Genomic DNA, 13,971 nt, shown 5'->3' on the forward strand with positions numbered 1-13,971 from the left:
TCAGAATTACTGGGATTTTAGAGTCCAGTTTTTGTTTTTAATTAAAATGTGCTTTAATTTGCAGATGAAGATACAAAAAGAAGAGCAAAGAAAGCCAAGAAAAAGGAAAAGAAGAAGAAACATAGATCGTCAGTTTTTCTCTTCAATTTTTATCATGGAAAAGTTAATATATATATAAAATTACATAAAGTAATAAGGAAATAATGACAAATNCCTAGCTTAACAATTTTAGCTCTTCAAGAGTCTCCACTGCCCACCCCCCATTATTTCAGAACCAATCCCAGATGTCATTTTGTCCATAAACCAGCATGTTTCTCTAAAAGATAGGCATTCTTTTTTTAAAAAAATCATAACCACAGTACTGTTAGCATGCCTAAGATATTTAGCAATAATTCCTCAATTCTCAGCAGATTTTTATTACAGTGTATTCACATCTGGATCTAAGTAATGATATGTCTCTCGCACCTCCTTAAATCAATTGGTTCCCCTTCCTTTTTGTTCTTGCTGTTTACTTTTTAAAAAACCAAATCATTCACCTATAGAGTTTCCTGTAGTATGGGTTTTGCTGGTTGTATTTTTAAGTTTATTTATTTTGAGAGAGAGTGTGCAAGCACAAGCAGGGGAGGGCCAGAGAAAGCGGGAGCGAGAGAATCCCAAGCAGGCTCAGAGCTCGGTGTGGATGAGCCGGACACGGGGCTCACTCTCACAAACCATGAGATTATGACTTGAGCCGAGATCAAGAGTTGGATGCTTGATGACTGAGCCACCCAGGTGCCCCTGATTGTATTTTTTAAAATTCTTTTTAAAGACTTTATTTTTACGTAATTTCTGTAGCCAATGTGGGGCTCAAACTCACGACCCTGAGATCAAGAGTCTCATGCCCCATTGACTGAGCCAGCCAGACTGATTATATTTTTAATTTTGTGCTTTTAACATGTCATCTTCCTCTGTATTTCCTGTATGTTGATAATAAGATCTAGAGACTTGATGAGGTTCAGATTTGAGTCTTTGGCACGCACACTTTACAGGTGGTGCTGTGTACTTCATCAGGAGGCAGATAATGTCCAGTTGTCTCTTTCTGTCCTATTAATAGCCATGGATGGTCATTACCTACTTCCCTTATTTCATTAGGGATTGCAGAGCAGTGATGGTATAAGAGAAACCTACCCTCATCAACTGTTTGGTTACCCTGAATTACAGTTTGTATAGGAAGGGAAGATAGTTACTTTTTAAGGAACTTTTTTTTTATTTTATGAGTTTTCAAAATAATGAGTTGGACTTTTTTAGTATCATTATGAACTCAAGGATTCAAACACATTTGATATATTTGAATCCATTACACTTCAAATTATTGATGCTCAAGTTCGTAAGGGCTGTTTTTTAAACTGCTTTATTTGTTACCTTTCTACAACAAGAGAACTGTATTTCATTGTTCCCTGGAGGGATCTTTTTTATAGTGAAACATGATTTAGTTAGATAAGTTAAAAGATTTTTTAATTAAAATTCTTCTCTAAACATTTTAATTGGCTGAAAATTTAAATCATTTTCATCAGTCTTTCATTGCCTTGAAAAATAAGATTCCCTTTAATGTGGGTCTATTAATTGTATTAAATTATAATCATTATAGGAAGAAATATAAGAAAAAGAAGTCTAAGAAGAATAGAAAAGATTCCAGTGATTCAAGCTCTAAGGATTCCCAAGAAGAGTTTCTGGAGAATCCCTGGAAGGATCGATCAAGTAGGTTCCTCTGGTAGACTTTGACTCAGAACAGATAAAATGTTAAATTAACATGGGGTGCCTGGATGGCCCAGTCATGAGCTCACATCTGTGAGATTGAACCTCACGTCAGCCAGTCGTGAGATCAAGCCCTGCGTTGGGCTGCTCCACACTCGGCGTGGAGCCTGCTTAAGATTCTCACCCTCTTTCTACCCCTTCCCTGCTCATGCACGTACGCATTCTTTCTTAAAAAAACAAAACAAATATTAAATTAACTGATTAGTCAAAATGTGAATCTATTTCTGAACATCTTTTCTGCAGAGCCTGAAGAACCCTCAGATTTAATTGGCCCAGAGGCTCCAAAAACACTTGCCTCTCAAGATGATAAACCTTTGAAGTAAGTAACTGTGTATTTAAAATAACTGAAGTACCTTCATAACAGTATGGCCCTTACTTACCTTTCCAACCCTATCACCCTGTACTCCTTTATTTACACGCCAGGTTCCAGGTGAGCTGAACTAAAGCTTCCCTGGATTTACTGTGCACTTTCCCACATCATGCCTTGTTTACCTTATGTTTCCCCCAACGCGCCTTCCCTTCTTTTCCCAGCCCTAGTTTCTTCGCTACTCCCAATTTCTTCCTGTTCAAATCCTTACCGTCTTTCAAAGCCCTTTTCAAAAGGGGGGGGTCATGTGCTGATTCCCAGTACCTTCCTTCCACAAGTAGATGTGATTCGTACTCTTCTTTAATCCTTTCATCCTCAAAATGTTTTCTGTTTCCTTTGTGCATTGTTTTATGTGCCCTACCTTGTATTGCACTTATGTCCTTGTTAGGATGTAAATTCCACAAGAACAGAGATTATTTTTGTACTCTAAGCTTTGAGTTTAATTATGTATTCAAGATGCAGTCAATTAATTGAATGAAGGGATGGTAGTTTCTAAAGTCCCCTCAAACAAAAGTTGATAGATAATAGCTACTGGATAGCACTATTACTGGTTATAGTCTAAAAAGTATAGTAATTTGAGATATATTCTTTTTTTTTTTTTCTTGAAAGGGAAAAAAGGGAAAAGGAATTTGCGGGAGGCAGAAGCTGTAAAGGCCGCGCCTATAGGGATAAATTGATCCATGATTGTACACCATGAACCTGTACTCACTAACTTCAGTTCTTTTGTTCTTCCAAAGCAGGTCTTTATTTCTGGGTTAGTTATGTAGGTCACAGTGCAGTGTTCACTAATTAAACTAATTCACATTGGGCTTCCCAGCCTGCTGCTGCCCTGCACCTGTTATCTGTACGGTTTTCTGAGAGGAGATCTTTTTTGTGCTCTCTTTAGACGATGAGTTTTTTGTAATGAACTTTTCTGAAATCTGAATTACTTTGTAGCTATGGCCATGCACTGTTACCTGGGGAGGGTGCAGCTATGGCCGAATATGTAAAAGCTGGGAAACGTATCCCAAGAAGAGGTGAAATCGGCTTGACAAGTGAAGAAATCGCATCATTCGAATGCTCAGGTTACGTGATGAGTGGTAGCAGGTAAGCTATTGGCATCAAGGTCAGTTTCCATGATTAGATCTTTTCCTTTCTATCTACCAGAATCATATTTTGATAACTGACTTTCGTTAAGTGATCATTCCTAATGAGAAGTAGAGTATACATTTTGGTTTAATACTGGCTTTATTGGTATAAACATGGTTGTCTAAAATTCCAAGTGTATGTGCAACTCAGCCTCAAAATCTGCTCTCTTTCCAACTTCAAAGAATCAGTCTTCCCAGTGTCCTTTCCTAGTTTGTATTTTGGTACAGATAGTTTTGTTTTCTAGAGGGTATAGTTAATTCAGTCATTTATCACTGCTCCATGAAGAATGTGGCGTTCTGGTGGGAGGAAATCATCTTCATGAGACAGTGTTTCCTGTTTTCTGAGTTTGCCTCTAGTTCTCTGTAGAGTCAGAGGATGTGGAGTCTGTACTTCTTTTGGACCCTGAGAATGAAGAGCAGAAAATGATTATGACAGACATCAGGTTCAGCATAGGGAAATGAAAATAAAATTATGGATGAAAAAGCAAAGTACGAGGAAGAATGGTTAGAGTGAACTGACTAATAGGGCATCAGTACCAGGATCAACCTGAATTTTAGATTTTTTAAAACTTTATAAACTTTTAAAAGTGGGTAAATATTTTAAAATAAAATTGGAAGCAAATATTTGCAGAACCCCTGAAGCTACTTCAGAATCTTGGAATTCTGAGGACTAGCACATTAAGGCAAAGAAAAAGAAATGAGAGTCATAAGCATTGGGGGCGCCTGGGTGGCTTAGTCGGTTAAGCGTCCGACTTTCGCTTGGGTCATGNAATTCTAAATAATAGAGTTTCATAAATGGTTTGATATCAAGTTAATACATAAAAATGAATTGCATTTCTATGTACCAGGAAACAATTAGAAAATATAATTAAATAAAAAGAAACCAACATTTATAATAGTGTCAGAGAATATGAAGGATTTAGGAATAAATCTTAGCAAAAGATGTCTAAGACATCTAAAAAGAATAAACTATAAAATAACATTATTAAGAGACATTAGAGAGGAAGGCATAGAGTTTTCAGTTCTTCCCAAACTGATCTGTAGATTCAATACAGTTCCAGTCAAAATCACAACAGAGTTTTGTGTAAAACTTAATGAGATGATTCCAAAATTTATATGTTAGACTAGAGGGCCGAGAATAGCCCAGTCACCTTTGAAGAAACAGAACAGGAAGATAAGATTTGCTCTCCCAGATATGAGGACTAGAGGAAATTTACAGAACTTTAGAAAGCCATAGGGCAACAAATGAATTGTTCAGTGGAATAAAATACAGAGCCCAGAGGCAGAGACACACATGTGTGGAACTTAGCTATATGAAGGCGATGGCGGGTCAAATCATTGGGGAAAGAAGGAACCATTCAGTAAACGGAGCAGGAGAAAAATGGTTATCCATATGGAAACCGATGAAAGTAGAACCCTGCATCACCATATGTAAAAATCAGTGCAGAGGCACCTGGCTGGCTTGGTTGGTTGAGCGTTTGACTCTTGCTTTCAGCTCGGGTCATGATCTCACAGTTGGTGAGATGGAGCCCCGCGTCGGCTCTGTGCTGACAGCATGGAGCCTGCTTGGGATTCTTTCTTTCCCTCTCTCTCTCTCTGCCTCTCTCTCTCTCTCCCCCCCTCTCTCAAATAAATAAATAAACTTAAAAAAAATAAGTGCAGAGAGATAAAGGACTTAAATGTCAAAAACAACTTTTAACACTCTTAGTATAAAATATGAGTAGATATCTAATAAATCTTGGGGTGGGGAGGGACAGGAAAGTATTTCTTAAAGAAGACCCCCAAAAATGCACTAACCATATAATAAAATAGTGATAAATATGTCTAGGTGAAAAGTAACAACTTTTGTTCATCAAAAGGCACCATTTAAGTAAAAAGACAAGTTTCAAGCTGGGATAAGATCCTACAACAGACAGTATTGAGAATATGTAAATACCTATAAACAAACCCGAAAGAAAAATGGGAAAATGACACAAACAAGCATTTGTTAGAAGAATATGTGGCCTACACATACATAAAAAGATGTTCATTATCATTGGAAATAGAAATGAAGAACATAGCGAAGTATCATTTCACATCTATTTGATAGACAAAAGTTCAAACAATACCCAGCATTGGAGAAGATGTGGAGCTACAGAATCTCTTAAATATTGCTAGTGGTTATATAATATGAATATAAATTGGTACCTCCACTTTGGAAAACAGTTTCCCATCATCTTGGGAAGTTGAGCATTCATATACTTTATGACCCATCAACTCTTATTTCTGGATAGCCAAGAGAAAATCTTTCCCATGTACCAGGAGATGGGTACCTAGATGTTTTACAGCATTGTTCACATAGCACTTTGTGTTCCAAATAAACTGTTCACTGTACCCAGAGCGACCTTGAATACCTTGTCATCTCCGTGTCTTTTCATCCTGCTGCTCTCCGACCTTCAGACTAACCTGAAATGGTTCTCCCCTTTTCCTACTCAGTTTTCTCTATTTTTCTAGACGTAACTCCAGCTTGATTTTGAGCTGGTTGTGTAGGGTTGGTTTACCTATGCCTAAAAGTTTCATGAAGTTTTCTAAGTAAGGAGACGTTTTGAAGATGATGTAATAGTTTCCCTCAGCCCCCGCCCCTCCACTTTCCTTATTTGGCCCTTGTGCTGAATCTCTTCTTTTTTTTTTTTTGAGCTGCTACTAGATTCTAAGGAAGTTAAATCCACTCACAAAATTCCTCAAAAAATTCTATTGTAATATTAGACCTGGTTCTTTTGACTGTGATAAATTAGAACCCTGAGGAAGTTCCACCTGTTTGATGACAAGTTAAATCTTTCTTCTGTCCTCCTGTCAGTTCCCCAAAAGTAAATTCCACATATCACATAGGAAGTTTAATAGTTGGCTAGTTTGGGGGCACCTGGGTGGCTCAGTCGGTTAAGCATCTGACTTTGGCTCAGGTCAGGATCTCACGGCTTGTGGGTTCGAACCCCGCATCTGGCTCTGTGCTGACAGCTTAGAGCCTGGAGCCCATTTCGGATTCTGTGTCTCCCTCTCTCTCTGCCCCTCCGCCGCTCATGCTATGTCTCTCTCCTTCAAAAATAAACATTAAAATTTTTTTAAAAAATAGTTTGCTAGTTTTGGTTGTTTTCGTAGAAACAACAGGACTACACCTACCCCCTTAGTGTTTGAAGTTGATAACCTTCGTGATGTTGACAGAGCATCAGATCATTATTTGAATACTAGAAATGAATCAAAGGACACATCGGCAGATAAAAGGAATGGTCTTTTGAAAATCTGACCCATGACCAAAACAATTTCTGTTCGTCAGTTTTTTAACTAGACCGCTCTGTATTAAGACAGGATTAGTGGGGAACTACTATGAGAATAATGACTGAGAAATTAAGCCAAAAATAAAATTATCTCCAGGCATCGCCGAATGGAGGCCGTGCGACTGCGGAAAGAGAACCAGATCTATAGTGCTGATGAGAAGAGAGCCCTGGCGTCCTTTAACCAAGAAGAGAGGCGAAAGAGAGAGAACAAGATTCTGGCCAGTTTTCGAGAGATGGTATACAGAAAAACGAAAGGGAAAGATGACAAATGAGGACTTTCTGATTGTTCAGCAGACATTTTTAACAACAAAAAAAGAAAGTCTGGGTTCCATATATACATACAAAAAGATTATTATGATCTGAAAAAGCTTTACAGTGCTACTGTGCCTTCTATTTAATTCTTGCAGTTCTTCAATAAAAAGCTGCTTATTGATATGATTTTAGCAAGTTCCTTGGGTTATTTTTGGACTGACCATAATAACTTCCTGGTTTAAAAATCCAGATTACGAATGAAGTCATGCTGTATTCAGGGAGGTGGCGTTGAGAGAAAGCATCAGTAAGACAAGAGGCTTAACTCTCACACCCTGGGCCAGCACTACCGTTAGCGCTACGTGATGCCCACCCTCCACCCTACCCCCAACCCACCCCAACTGAACTTGTGGGAAATTATCATTCCTCTGTGTTGAATGTGTTATAAATGGTCTTGATAGAAGCATTCAGGAGGCCAGTTGTGTTAATGAGATGAAGGCATTGCTGAAAAAAGGAAACCTAGAATTTGAAAATTGACCTGTGTGATATACAGTCCGCCCTGGAAGTCATGTATTTTGTTCTCAGTCCCTACCTCTGTCCCCAAATCCAACGAACAGGCCAAACAGCAAACTAACCCACAGGCTTCCTGAGTTGAAAATGTGAATGTTAGTGTTTTAAATTCTTAAAGGTTTACTCAAAAATGGTTCTTCCAAATATAAAATGTTGGGAAGTCTACTGTTGTGCCAATGTAAGCACATCATTTCCATTTAAGTTGTGCTTAGGTCATTATTTGAAAACTGGAAATGAACATGAGTCCAGTACAGTTAGGAGTTTAATAGGAAAAAATTGAATGAAGCCTTGTTTTTAACATTGTCATTTTGTAAGGATGAAGCTGAAATGATAGTAAATGTATTTTAAGTCTGTCCTTTATGTAATAAGCATATTTCATTTTAAACATTGTTAAACCTTTCAGTTTATTTTTTTACATCTGTCATTCAGTTTAACTTTGTATAGAACTCCTTACTTTATCACTTCTTATGGCTACTGTTGACTTCTGAGTTTGGGAGAAATGGAAAATTCTGGGACTAGCAGTTCATGATCTTTTTCTTCCATTATTTTGTTCAGTTTGAATTGTTAGGTCACAAGAGTGAAGGGGGAAAGGGACAAGAGAAGTTTGGGCTATTTCTGTTAAGTTTGTTTTGAGCAGTGTTGTTATGTGTCTAGGATAAATCTAAATTACTTGGGGGGTGGAGAAGTTCTCACTCTGGTTATGAAATGCCCTCGTAATAGTTTAAAGTGTTTTCCTCCAAAGTTTTAAAATAAGGCAGTCATATTGCAAAGTATTGATAAACAGTTTACTATTTAACATATATTCTAGGAAAGTGTCTACCTTTAACCGACAACAAATAAACTAAACCATGTGGCATGTAGCAATATTTATGACCCCCTGAATCTGAAGTGATTTCGGTTTATCATTGTCGCTGCTGCCTAACCTGGTAAACCTCTTATTTCCAAAAGACAAAAGGAAACTAGTGTCCAAATTTATGAGTCATAATCCGTTTACTTGCTGTGTAATAAAACCAAAATGTATAATCCCTATTTAAGAATTTTGTTCTCAAAGAACATTATTTTTTATTACTGGTTCCTAGAAACTAAAGGAGTTAACAGTCTCATTTTCAGTAGGCAGGGTAGTTTAAGTGCAACAGCTCTGATCTAGGATTATTGTGGATTTTTATTGGATTCTCCTGTCTCCCCCACAGAGGAGCAGAGTAGATAGGCAACAATGCTTGTTTAGTAAATGAGAGAAAATATATTAATGTATTTCAGAACTTTCCATTTCTTTCACCAGAGTCTGTTCAGGAAAGATCTACCAAGGAACAGCTTCAGTAGCAAATTCTTTGGTAAAGAGGAGGGAAGAATAAAAGGACTGAAAGTATTTTATTTTGAGCTCATGAGAGTTACTGCTTCAAACTGTGTTTAGTCATCTGAGCCATACATCAAATAGGAGGGGTGTTGTATTTGAAATACATGTTTTATTCTTCAGGGAGACTTAATCTAGTTTTCCACCTCCTGGCCTGTTGTTCTGATAAGATCTTCCCTCCTTTTGTATCTATTGCATAAATGGAAGAGTCAAAAAAAAGAAGAAAAATATTACCCACAGTCTTACCACATCCATTGTCTTTAGTATTCTGTGTTCCCTTCCAGTGCTTACCTACGTAAATACATATTCTGACATACCTGTAAGTAATTGCCCGTAATGTTATTTTGTCTTTGGTGTTTTAACACTTTGCAGCCAGGCAAGACAGCCTCATGGGGACGGTAGGAACAAGTGATGATCTGGTGTTAGTCTGGGAAGAAGACAAAGTAAGGGTGGGTGTCGAACATTTGTCTCCTGTCTTCAGGCCACCCTGTCGCCATCACGGTTGGGATGCTGTGTTGCCATAGGCAGCATGCCCGGCTTCAGGGTTTCAAAATGTATTATTTAACTTACTCACTGTAAGTGAAGGAAGGGGCCTGTGAGTAAGGAAATATTATGAGCTGTAGGATCATCACCCCTTGTCTTTTCCCCAGTTATGCACTAGAGAATTATGCTCACGTGGGGGAATGAGCTGCCAGGTGTCAATCTCAGTTTAGTCTGACAGGTGAGTTTTAGCAAGTCTCTAAACTTGGCTTCTCTACCTGTAAGACTTTAAGTGATATAGGTAGTGATGGGAAAAACCATTTAGAAAATGGAAAACAACTTACTGGTTACTCTGCTAATGTGATGGAAGTTGCCGAATGGAAAATGAATGAATGCAAAAAAGAAAAAAATACAGTTGGATTGTTTGCCAAAAGTTTATTATTCAATAAATATTCTGTTGTTTGATGTGCAGTATCGTATTTTTAACACATTGTGATTAGAAATCCAATCCTAAAGCATTCTGTAGGAATGAGACACCATTGAATTAGAAGGCAATTGACTCCATTAAAATATTTTTGGCCTCAGTAATGTCCCTCAGCCATTTTTCTCGAAAGCGAGTCATTCCTGGTCTGCAGAGGAAGAAAAACAAACATACTAAAACCTTTTAAATTTTTTTTTTTTTAATTTCTAGGAGAGAGAGAGAGAGAGACAGCATGAGCAGGGGAGGGGCAGAGAGAGAGGGAGTCAGACTGAAACAGGCTCCAGGCTCTGAGCTGGCAGTCAGCACAGAGCCTGACGCGGGGCCCGAACCCACGAACCGGGAGATGATGACCTAAGCGAAAGTCGGACGCTTAACCGACTAAGCCACCCAGGCGCCCCCTAAAAACTTTTAAAATAAAACAAAACATTTGAGCCAGGGATCCCCTGTTTATTCTGTTACGTTCCTAGTAAGCAAAGAATGTTTTGGGGATGGGGAGTGAAGGTCGTCTCTATTCCATAGACCCAATCAATAAAAGCGTTGAGTTTATATGGGAAGATTCTTTAAAAGAGGTCCTGTACAAATAAAAGATTATTATATAGGACTTACTTCCATGTGATTGTGAAATTTCCCATAGAAACAATAGACATGACCCACTTCGCCCCCACTCTACCTCAGCAACTAATCCTTAAGTTTCTAATTACTGAATAACGAAACAATGGCAGAATCCTACTTTTAGCCCATCCTAATAGGGTGGGTGGGTCAAAGAAAAGTGACCGTTACATGAGTTACCTGTGGCTATGGGCCTGCTAAGTTCCTGGGGTATGATAACCTTTTCCCACCACCTTTTTAAAAATAAGTCTCCGGGGGCACCTGGGTGGCTCAGTCAGTAGAGCATGTGACTCTTGATCTCGAGATTGTGAGTTCTAGCCTCGTTGGGGGTAGAGATTATGAAAAAAAAAAAAGTCTCCAAATGTTCGTTACCTGTGAACTAACGAATGGCCCTCAAAGATATAAGAGACCTCAATGGGCATATCCTAAGAGAGAAAATGACAACTGTTAGCCTAGAGCAATCATACCAGCTCCTAATTCCTTCCATCCCCACCCTTGTCCATATACATATACTCATAAATTTCTAGAATTTACCCTCCTTATTGGGATGTCTATAGGTTCTTTGTTACTTCGAATCTCTGTTCCCCAAAAGATATTTTCGGCAACACATAACATAAAGAATCTCCATTAAAAATTGGAAAGAAGTCAGGAAAGGCTTGTGTTCCTCATGAAGAGTCGTTTACCTTCTTTACGTGTTCCACTTTACTCAGCTGACCGTACTTTCCTCTTAGGAATAGTGTAAGAATGAAGTAATATAGGTGAGCAAGTTTGAAAACGTTTTTAAAGCCACATAAAAATGTCGGTTGTAAAATTGTCTCAGTGACCCCCACCCATTCTCCCTTCCAAAATTATACTTGGAACACTGATCAAGAGCCCTTCTCCTAAGCACTCAGTGCATGGGCTCTGGTCATGGTCTTGCTTCCCTCCACCAGCCTTACTTTCCAGTCTCCAACCTTGCCACTTAGCAAGGCCGCTGATGGCAGGATCGGTGACTAGGGGAAGGGAGAGCTCCACATACTTGACATTTTTACATTACTGCAGGTTTGAATAGATAAGTTTGTAGTAGGCTGGGATAAATATGAGACATAGTTGGCTCACTGTGTAGCCATATATAAAGCTTTAGAGTCAGACGAAGCCTCAGTAACTCCTGTGAAAGGATGGAAAGCGAGAGGAGAAATAACATTTTTATGTCTGCTGTGTTCTGGGCATTATGCTTGGTACCAGCCCTGCTCCTCTGATGACCCGAGCCCTAGATCCATGGGTGTTATTTTAACTCCTTTCACACCAGCTATCAATAGTTCATATTCGCCATCTGCCTGGCAGCTACAGGCAGTCATCCCTTCAAGTATTTACTGAGTGCCTACTATTTGCCAGGCCTCGTTTTATAGCAAGACAGACATTCCTGCCTTTGTGGAACTTACATTCTGGTAGGGGGAGCAGACCATAACAAGACAGTAAATTACATAGACTATCAAAAGGTAATACAGTGTTCTGGAGAAAAGCAAAGAGTGGGGGGAGGGATAGAAAGTGTGGTCCGGGAGGTGAGAGCTGGATATGCACATACCGAGGGAAAAGCGGTCCAGTGGAGGGACTGTGCCTGGATTGTTCAAGAATAGCAAGATCACAGCAGCCGGAGGAGAGTGACTGAGGGAGGAGGTGGAGGAGGAAAGCGGAAATAACAAGGGACTAGGTCACACAAGGCCTCGTAGGCCCTCACTGCTCAAATTGTGCTCAGTGGACCTGCACTGTNCACCCCAGACCTGCCAAATCAGAATCTTCTTTTGACAAGATCCCCCATCAATTTGCAGGCACTTTGAAGTTTGAGAAACACAGTGAAACAGAGGAGTGATATAAATTCATTTTACGAGATGTCTGCAGGTAGGTCAGGTTGGGAAGGGAAGATGGCAAGTTCAGTTTTGGATACAAGAAAAGAAGTGAGATGTGTATTAAACAGGAGATGTTTATTAAACAGTGGCAGAGGTCTAGGCTAGAGATATGGATTTGGGGATCATAAGCTAGAGGTGGCATTTAAAGCCGGGAGACCATAAGATCGCCAAGGGAATGAGTACAGATGATAGGCTCCAGGCCAGTGGAGACTGAGAAGGAAGGGTCAGTGAGGCAGGAGGAAGACCAGGATAGTATGTTGTTCTAATGGCCAAATGAAACATTTCCTGAAGAAGGGGAGTGAGCAGCTAGGGCGGGTGCTACAGATTGGCCAAGCAAGATGAAGACAGAAAGAACTATTAAGCACTGTTTTGTGAGACTATTAAGTTGTACCAAAAAAAAAGAGGTCATCGATGACCTTGACGAGAGAAGTCTCCGTTCTCACTGAAGTCTCATCTAAGTGAACAGGGCAGAAAAGGGAGAGCTTACTGGAGGTTTGTTTTTGGTGATCTTGATGGTGAAGTAGGCAGAGGCGGAGACTTGTGGCATGGGTCTCACGGCGGTTGGAACACTCCAGCGCACGCAGTAGATGTAGTAGTAGCTGTGAACCACGTCTCTCCTCTCTATAAACTGAGTGTAGTGCACCCAGCGGTCTTGATACTCCCAAGTCTGTTTCATAGAAAAAAGAAAACGCACACAGGAAGAAGAGCATGCTTCTATTCACGTCCTCTAGATAAAGGCAACACACGACAGTAAGGGTTACAAGCCCTGCTTCTGTCGTCCGTCCCCCCCTTTTTTGATTGAGAGTCACACTAGAGTCACCTCCCAATTATCTCCGCAAGTGGAGAGAAAAGGTGAAGCTGACATGAAAGGAGCGACGAAGGCAACATGGCTTGAGCTTGGGCTTTGGAACACAGAGAGGCACACGCTCAGATATGTGGGTGTACGTACACGCCATGCACGCTTGCACACTGACCTCCTTCCAGACCCTGACTTGGGTGGCAAGTTTGGTTCATTGGAGAGTAATTAGAAAGTGATTAGAACATGTGTTCTGCTCACTCCGCTTGGGAGGCCCAAAGGTATGAGTAATGAGGCTGCAAGGTGCTTGGGTGGCTCTGTTGGTTAAGCATCCGACTCTTGATTTTGGCTCGGGTCATGATCTTACGGTCATGAGATCGAGCCCCGAATCGGGCTCCATGCTAGGCCTGGAGTCTCTTAGGATTCTCTCTCTCCCTCTCTCTTGGCCCCTCCCCTGCTCTCTGACTTTCTGTCTCACAAAAAAAAAAAAGAAAAGAAGGAAAGAAAGAAAAAGAAAGAAAGAAAGAAAGAAAATGTAATGAGGCTGATCTTACAAGCTATTTTTGAAAATCAGCCTCACTTCATTGCAGACATTGGTGGTATATAAAGTAAGTTCAGAAAAGGAATGGGTCAGGCACTAAGATCATCCGACTCCTCAGATCCCTATCTACCCCCTCGGAGATGTTTCTTTCTCCACACACATCTTACTAGTGCCTAGGGCCCACAGAAGTCATAATGCAGCCCCGAGTCGCAGCACAGGGCCTCAAATGCTATTGGTAATCAACAAGTTCAATTCATCTGCATCCCCTTGGCTTGGCTACTGGGGCACAGGAAGCTTCCAAATCAAAAAACGATGCTGAATTAAGATGAAGGTCCACAGAAGGAAGGAAGGGAGTTAGTCTAACAATCTCAGTGATGTGAGGAGGGACAGTAGGAGGGAGAAGGCAGAC

The 13,971-nt window shown here is 40.0% G+C and overlaps 2 protein-coding genes across 2 annotated transcripts in view; one reads left to right on the plus strand and one right to left on the minus strand.

The window, feature by feature from the left end:
- The window catches only part of NKAP (NFKB activating protein), a 23,464-nt gene extending 13,750 nt beyond the window's left edge, over nucleotides 1-9,714 (plus strand). The window contains exons 5-9 of the mRNA XM_077753064.1: nucleotides 65-128; nucleotides 1,628-1,737; nucleotides 2,038-2,113; nucleotides 3,098-3,247; nucleotides 6,697-9,714. Coding sequence (XP_077609190.1) covers nucleotides 65-128; nucleotides 1,628-1,737; nucleotides 2,038-2,113; nucleotides 3,098-3,247; nucleotides 6,697-6,871 — 575 coding nt within the window. The 3' untranslated portion in view covers nucleotides 6,872-9,714. The remainder of the gene's footprint in view (nucleotides 1-64; nucleotides 129-1,627; nucleotides 1,738-2,037; nucleotides 2,114-3,097; nucleotides 3,248-6,696) is intronic.
- Nucleotides 9,684-13,971, minus strand: part of AKAP14 (A-kinase anchoring protein 14) — a 16,518-nt gene continuing 12,230 nt past the window's right edge. Inside the window, exons 3-5 of the mRNA XM_077753057.1 lie at nucleotides 12,713-12,892; nucleotides 10,712-10,764; nucleotides 9,684-9,878 (exon numbers count right to left, since the gene is read on the minus strand). Of these exons, the coding sequence (XP_077609183.1) occupies nucleotides 9,794-9,878; nucleotides 10,712-10,764; nucleotides 12,713-12,892 (318 nt within the window). The 3' untranslated portion in view covers nucleotides 9,684-9,793. The remainder of the gene's footprint in view (nucleotides 9,879-10,711; nucleotides 10,765-12,712; nucleotides 12,893-13,971) is intronic.

Source organism: Crocuta crocuta, unplaced genomic scaffold, assembly GCF_008692635.1.
Source record: "Crocuta crocuta isolate KB4526 unplaced genomic scaffold, BGI_CrCroc_1.0 scaffold944, whole genome shotgun sequence".
In the NCBI taxonomy this organism is placed as follows: Eukaryota; Metazoa; Chordata; class Mammalia; order Carnivora; family Hyaenidae; genus Crocuta; species Crocuta crocuta.